Here is an 8,224-nt window from a genome sequence, read left to right as displayed (position 1 = left end):
TGTTTTTTTAGGTTTTGACACTTGAAGTACAATCCCTGTCGCATGGCTGTCCTTGCAGCTACAACTAAAACAGTGAGGTTTTTTTTTCTTCTTCCTTCATCTTCTGAAGTCAAAACAGGAACACTGAATGTGTGTGAATGGGTGAATGTGATAATGCAGTGTAAAGCGCTTTGGGCTCTTTCAATGCAGTGTAAAAGCACCATATAAGTGTCGTCCGTTTACCATTTTACCATTTCAAAAACATAAATCATGATGACCCATGTGCTTTGATTTGGAACACCGGTGGTCAAACAGATGAGATTTCATCAAAATCCACCCATTTATCATCTTTTCCATCTTTTCAGGATCGAAATCACAAGTAGCAGAAGCCAATCACGGCTGATATTGGGTAAAGGTCAAAGTGCACCTTGGACAAGTCAAACATGTCTTCATATGGTGTAAGAAGATAGCACACCTGGAGAGAACCAGGTAGGTGCAGGAAGAACATGAAACCACCCTTCTTATTTCAAACCTGGGTCCTCTCAGTGTGAGGCGACGGTGCAAACCACTACACCAGTGGTATTTTCCAAAGAATCCCTGATACTGCCAATATTCCAGTGAAGCTAAACTCTGATAGAAATCAAAGAGCAGTTTTATTGGTTCTGTTTTACACAACAGAAAATGTCTTCTGGGTTTGACACCCTGAGGGCAGGACAAACCTTGGGCCTCTTCTGTGATCTCTGGTGCCCTCCCACGGGGTCTTGACCCTCATGTTGGGAACCACTAAACCACCTCGTTGCTCAGATTTCACAGAGATTTTAAATGTCAGGTCTCCTCCTTCAGAGTGTCGCCCAGGGTCGAACATCAGGAGAGCTTCAACGTGACTGATGACTCTCAGCTGATCATGACATAAAGATTCCTTATTTATTATTTAAGATCTTAACAGAGTTGTTTGGTATAAGCCTCCAACAGAATCATCAGTTTTTAACCTACATCTTACACAGAAAAACACCAAGTGCACACAGAGCACAACTAAGCAGACACCCGCTGGTAATTACCATGCAAAAAAACCCACTAAAATGTTTTAATCACCTCAAATCTACCACCCCGGAGACGCACTACTGCCTCTAAAGCTGGCCAAATAACTTGCGAGCCGAGCCCAGAAAACAGTCCCCTGTGAGGGCCGGGGCTGGGACGAAGTGGGCCCCCCTCCCAGACGCAGTCCGACCAGCCTCACGGCAATCAGAGGGGGGAATAGACTCAGTAAAAAGAGTTTTTTTCGAGCAGAAACTCCAAAGAAGGAGAGACTTCAAATTGGAAGAGTGTCTCTGGACCGTCGCCGATGGATCCCAACAAATACGAAACCCACTCAAAAAAAAAAAAAAAAAAAAACACACAACAAACCCGAAGAAAACAGAAAACGTTGGACAAGTGAGCTGAAGATGAACCCTTTTCCTCTAAAGGGTAACAGATATGAGTTTACAGACTAAAGAAATCCCACAATGATCTGCACACAAGAAAACGTTTCAGGAAAGTATTAGGTTGAAGTTGAAACCGTTTGTTTCCTTCATCAAAATGTAATGCAAAACAATAAAAAATACTTACGTTTTTGCTGTAAATAATTTCGTTCTGGAGAAAAAAAGGAGGACCTGGAGAAAACTCACCCCAAAAGATCCATGAGTTGGACATAATCAACAAGCTCTCCTGAATTTTCAATCAGTTTTCAGGTTATTTGGTTAAAAATCTGCATTCCTGATAAAGACACCTGGTCTCTGACATGATCAAACCTCTCCTTTTTTTTTAAATACTCCTTTCTAAATGTAATTCTAACATGACACAGCTGAAGTGGAGAGAAATAACTGCTGTTTGCTCCGTACACACCTGATACAACTACAGTTTATGCAGCAGCGTTCAAGTCTCCATTCAGACGCTGCCAAAAGTGAAGTAAAGTTTCCGCCCTTGATTGTTCTTTCAAAGCCAGTTCAAGTTCTGCTGATTCATGTTTTAGCAGGATGCAAGTAAGTGAAGGGAAATAGAGAAAGAAGCGCTGAAAGGGAGAGGCGGATGTAAATCTGGAGCTGTGACAGTGTGTAAGGATGATTATCCTCTGTGATTGGGTCTTGCTCTCAGTGTAAAGAAGAAGAATACTGTGAAAAATGATGCGTGGATGCTTTGCAATATTTTGCGATAGATTTTGAGAGGGACACAGAAATAAAATGACTTCCCCACTAACAGAGGGCCTCGGTGTGAAGATTTCTATCATCAGATATACCATCGGCTGCTGATTTCATGTTGAAAGAAACAAATTACATCCCAGAAATTATGCTTATTTCACCAGAATGCACGCATCTGCAATTTGAGACACTAAAATATGCACAGAAATACATTAGTTCAGTTTTAGCAGTGTAAATGTGATTGAAATCATTTGTAAAACCAGTAATTTGTAAGGCTTTGCAAATATTTCACAGTATTGTGGTGCATGTGCACAATTTTAACTTCTGTCCTATTTATTCTGTGCAGAGCAATGCCACAAAGAGCTAGTCCAGTGTCACTTGGTGATTTACAGAATCTGGAAAACATCCCTAAGGAGGGAGGGCAGACCTCCATGCCATTATCCACACAACTGTACAGAGTTTGTGTTAAATATATTCACGGAGATATATAAATGAGTGAAAGATGATTTCTCTAATGTAAGAATGAATTTGTTTCCTTCTTTCAGTCGAAAACGCTTAAAAAAAAAAGAAGTGCAGTCTATATAAATCTCTATTCAACGAGTGTCGCTCACACATCTCAGACTTTATGATGAAAAATGGGGTAAAAACTGTCATTCATGGATTCTTTTTTGAAACAGCCAATAAAGCTTCATTGGCTTGAATTACAAAGTGTACTCTTGTGAACAAAACTCTGTCTTTGACTTGTTTCACCTTGTTTCTTCTGTGCATTTCCTTGATGCATTGCACTCGCAATAAAGCTGAAATATTAATCTGTGGCTGAACGGAAAGAGTCGGAAAATTATGCTCAAAGTCGTGAAAGAAGAGAGAGACAGCCCTGCCTTCTTTTTCTGAGCGCCTCTGATTTGTTTTCCTGTGTTTCCACCGGAACGCCGCAGAAGGTGAGGAGAAACTTAAAGCCCGGCTCGCTTGCAGTGCAGACAAGTGTCAATCAAAACACATCTGAGCTGCATAATCTCCAAACAGAGGAGTCAAAGAAAAGATGAACCGCAGACGTTTGATTGCGGGGAAGTCTCCCGCGGCTCGCCACACGGCCCCTGCTGAGACTACAGAGCCCCGATGGTGACCACCTAGTGACTGCTCAGCCTGCTGCCAAACCTTCAAGGGCCAAACGGCACCGCCTTCCCCTGCCTCCGAGCAGGAGGCCCTGTGATGCCAGACTTTTGAAGAAACCTACAATGACATCCCTTGGACGACCTGGAGTAACGGGAATGATGTAATTATACTGAAATGGAGTAAAAAACAAAAAAAGAAAAGAAACCCACTCATGCTCTGAAAAGGGTGACAAGCAGGTGGGAGATACTAAAAAGTCCAATAAATAACTGTTGTGACGAGAGCTACTGGGAAATGTAGTGCATCCAATTAAAAGGCGTCTGAGCAGAATATGTTGTGAAAGGTGTTGTTTTCTGTGGGTGTAGTTAAATATGGAGGTGGGAGAGGAGACGTCTGAAGTATTGCAGATGGCAGCTGCCGTGTGACAGACAGCAGCCACTCAAATACGAAAAAACACATGGACTGTGTGACTAATGGAGAGCTGCACACATATACCAAACAGGCATGTAGGCTCAGTCGATGCTGAAATTCTTGAAAGCAGAAGTGCAGGTGTGTTAGTAATTGAGATTACGGAGAGGAACGTGTGTTTTAACCAGTTAGTTCAACACTGCACCACAGAGGTGCCAAAGAAAGATCCTTTAACCCCAGCCAAGTTAAAGTGAACCTGTGCGCGTGTGTCAGATCTAAAGAGCGTCTGTCAGTGAACAAGACAGGTGAGAGACCACCTCGCTCACGAGGGAGCAGCTGAACAGCAGTCAAACGCGCCATCAAAAGGCGCGAAGCCAGAGCTGGGGCAGGAGGGAACCGAGAAGAAGAGAAGGGTGAGGATGATGGGGGCTGTTTGGGTGATTTCAGCAATTGGTTATTCAGACGTTTTTGTTTTGCTTTTTTTCTCTCTTTTTTTTTTTTTTCCTGCAGGGGCGCAGCTGTTTGCGCGGCGCGCCGGGAAAGAACGACCACCGCGCTCCGGAGCGCACGACGCGCCCGCTCTGAACTGCTCAGTGGGCCGTGAGCGATTCCCGGGCTGATTAAACACACACACAGCAATGTAATGCCTAAGGACTGTGGTGTTTCTGTGGAGGAGCGCGGACGCGCTCTGAGCACTCCAAGCCCAAAACTCTGTTTTTCTTGTGCCGTTTTTTTTTTTTTTTTTTGTCATTATTATTATTATTGTTCATCCCACATATTTAGAGTAGGTGGGCTGTGAGGTGCCAACCGATCTGAAACCACACCATGCAGTCCTGTAATGTGCTCGAAGTTCCTGCGCACCCAAACGCGCTCTGAATTGGTATTGTTTAAATTTACTTTCGAAAACTCATTTAAAAGTCCAAGAGCACGTTCCGAAAGCTTCTGTAAACAAATGGGCTTTTTTGTATTTCCGTTAAGAGATTTAACCTTCAAGAGTTTCTAAATGTTGTATATTTGGGGTAAAGAGGATATGTTTGAATTTCATGCGGCGGAGATCATTACGCAGCTTTTAAAAATATGGAAAACTCGGATGATTTCAAGGATCTCACATATTAGTCCAAAAATCCTTACATCCAGGCTGCACCGACCTTAAATCAAAGTAAGCACAGGCAGGATATTTTCCAAATTATTACAAGTAAAGATTTGTGAGGGAAACCGCCTGTCGTCGCGTCCCCTGGTCCGATGCCCCAACATGGTCCAGGAGCGAGCCGCTGTCACAGATGGCACGAGTTCGGACGCGTCGGTTCATTCAGTTACTTATTATTCTGCACACATACGCGTATACAATAGGTGTCAGTGTTACTATTGGACATCCGATCATTATTCATTATTAATGTCCAGACCTGTTCCCACACTTTGATATATATAAAATGCAGGTAGAAAAGTAAAGCGTCACTTCTTGGCACAGCAGACACTTCTAAGTGCGTTGTTAGTTGGAAATTTCGGGGAAACTCGTGCGCAATTCAAGAATACCAATCTCAGTTTTCCCCAAGACTGTCATCATCCTTCAAAGCGCGCATAACGTGCCAAATTGCGCTCAAGCTCCTATTCTCTCAAGAACAATCTCGAAGCGCAATAAAAGTTGACAGATTTCGCTCCAGTTATTTTTCCTCAGTCTGTTTGAGAATTAAAGCAGGGACAAGAGAAGAGAACAATCCGTTTCTTAGGTTGGCAACAAGTTTTTGCCCGCCTTCGCGTCTCTTACCTTTCCACAGGGAAAGAACGAGCAGCGTCTTCCAGAGGCGACATCCCGGCGGCGCGCCTCTCCCTCTCCACACCGTCTCCATCCCCTCCTCTCGATGTAAAATCTCCGGGACTGTTCGCAAAACGACACGCAGAGGACGATCTTTGTTTGTTTTTGTTGTTTTCTGTTTTTCAAAATCTCGCTTTCCTTCCTTAGTTTTGTCTTTTTCCACAGATGGATCACTATCACATCGGTGCCATCAATAATCTCATTTTGACCAAATTGCGCTCCCGCGGCGCTTGACCTATAGACAGAGAGAACTATAAATCCTCCAGGAGTCACTGTGAAAAGATGAGATCCCCCAGATGGAAAAGTCCGGTGCGCGTTGCTTTCTTTATTTTAATCCTCCAAAATTAAAGAGAAAAACTCAGTGGCGTGTCACACTGAAGCCACAGCCGACGAGTGTCCCCGTTTTCCCGAGTGGTGCGCTTTTATCCACCGGTGTGCGCTATTTATCCAGACGGGACGGTTTGACGCGGGGGACACCTCCGCGTCTCTGCCCTCAGCCGCAGTTTGCTCTCCTCCAAAGTTGGACGAGACCACAACAAGAACTCCAACCAAATGGGAAGAAGAGAAAGTCCACTTCAGAGGCGATTTATTCAAAAGGAGAGTGAAGAAAAACTGTCACGAAAAGCTCGTTTAGGAAATTAAGAAAAAAAATCCTAATTCCGCTTCGCCCGGCAGCAGCTCGGTCCGCTCTCCTCCTTTTCCTCCCTCCCTGTCTCTGTCTATCCTCCGACTGTCATCCTCCTCCTCCTCCTGCTGTTATCTGGGAGCGTGCGCGCGCGCGCGTCCGGGCTCAACTTGAGAGTCGGTGTACACTCGTCCGCTCGTGATGGAGGGAGGAGAGAGGAGGAGAGGACGGGAGAGAGGAGGGCTGACACTTCCACCAGCCGGCAGAGGAGGGGGAGGAGAGGGAGGAGAGGGAGGGCCCAGAGGAGGCTGCGGGGCTGAGGAGGGTGCGGGATGAGGCGGGAGCAAGCACGTGAGTGACACTTTAGCAGCCAATGGAATATTTAGCTCTTTATTTCTACGCGTTTTCCCTGTAAATTACTTGTAACCCTTGACATTTTGTCAGCTTTAGCTTAGAATATTTTTTAATTAACATTTAAAGTACACAACTGAAGGATTTTCCCCAATGAAAAATAATCAGCTATATTTCTGGATCATTTTTCTTGAATAAAAAGTGTCTTTCGGATGATGACTTTCACAGGATTGATACAGAAAGTCTGTAACTTGTACTGGAGACTTCCATGGTTTTAAAGAGAGTGAGAGGGATTCGGACCCAGGTCTCACACACTCACCTTCCAGAATTGAAACAAGAAATATGTTCACAGCACTATTCCAATGTTTTTAAAGGCACTGAGAACAACTGTAGAGCGTTCAGAAAGGAATAAATAACTGTATGATAATGTATAAATGTATTCATTAAACAAATAAGAGAAAGAAATGATTTGAACTTGCATTTTGACGCCAAGGAGAGACTTTGAAACTTTTAAATAAGTACCTATCTTTGAACACAAGACGCGCGTTTTGGCGTATTTTACGCGCGTCGGTGTCAGTTGCGCGTCCGGGCGCGCTCACGCGATATCCAACCTCTCTCTGCATTATTCATACCAAAACACACGTTACACCTGTTCCCTCTGTAATCCAGACACCCGACGACGCACGAGCGCGCGGATACGTGCGCACACACTGGCTACATTATCAGCTTTGCACAGAAAAGGAGCACGATGTGATCCACCGCGCACACCCAGAATGAAAACTCACTTTGTATTGAGACTGTACGGGAGGGGAGGGGAGGAGGAGGAGGAGGAGGAGGAGGAGGAGGAGGAGGAGGAGGAGAGGGGGGGTGTAGGGAAGGGGGCCGACTTGAACAAGTCAGAAGAGAGAGAACATTAAGGTCTTCTTTGAGTCCGAGACGATATTTCATAAGGCAGCGTGCCTGGTTCCCTTTGTCAGCTAAATGTGTAAAAGCTAAAGAGATGACATTGTGACTTATTGAATTGCAAATCAGCCGGCGGAGGGATGGGAGGATTTCCGGAGACGGAGATACGTGAGCCCGGCTGTCTGTCTGTCTGCGCTCCGTCCCGCTCCAAAGGCCCCTGTAGAAGGAGCGATAGCACCCCCTAGCGGCTGGATTACAGAAGAGGGAGGGCGAGAGACCTCCTGAAGTTCAAGTGCTGAGTTTTTTTTCCACTTTGAAGTAAAAAATGAGGGAAATTTTTCGAGGAAAATGAAATATAGAGTGTCATTAAACACTTCAGTATGGAAATCCTACGTGAGATCCATGTTGCTGCCACACAGGGAGGAACTTGTCATGAAGTAGTTGGGGTGCAAGTGTCTGTAAGCCGCTGATAAAGAATGAAATGTTCTGAATTTCACCAAATACAAAGCTTTACAGCTTCATGTTTTAACAGTAATGTACGGAAAAAAAATGTTGGGCCACACACAGAGGTGATGGTGGATTTGTATCTGTTCTTGTACCAGATGAGGCAATATAGTGAAAATGCTAAAAGGAAAAAAAAAATCACCTTTGATTAAAACAAGTTATTACCCTCAATCCTAAAATGGAAAAGCTTACATTGGTTCGAATATAAACACGACTACAGATAAGTATAAAGTATAGGTATTTACTTGCATGAGTATAAATAATTATGTGTATAGTTATTTCATGGTGTAAATGTAGCATATGTTTAGAGTTGATGTGTAAACTCTTATTTAAAATCATATCAATTATTGTTTTCAT

The 8,224-nt window shown here is 44.1% G+C and overlaps 1 protein-coding gene across 1 annotated transcript in view; it reads right to left on the bottom strand.

Annotated features, from left to right (window-relative positions):
* The window catches only part of LOC115398786 (transmembrane protein 132C), a 309,021-nt gene extending 303,503 nt beyond the window's left edge, over positions 1–5,518 (bottom strand). Inside the window, exon 1 of the mRNA XM_030105736.1 lies at positions 5,437–5,518. Coding sequence (XP_029961596.1) covers positions 5,437–5,518 — 82 coding nt within the window. The remainder of the gene's footprint in view (positions 1–5,436) is intronic.
* Between the last annotated feature and the right edge of the window lie 2,706 nt (positions 5,519–8,224).

The sequence above is a fragment of the Salarias fasciatus genome, chromosome 12 (genome assembly GCF_902148845.1).
Source record: "Salarias fasciatus chromosome 12, fSalaFa1.1, whole genome shotgun sequence".
Lineage (NCBI taxonomy): Eukaryota > Metazoa > Chordata > Actinopteri > Blenniiformes > Blenniidae > Salarias > Salarias fasciatus.
Note: the sequence above shows the minus strand (reverse complement) of the source record. Positions and strands in the feature narration are given on the sequence as shown.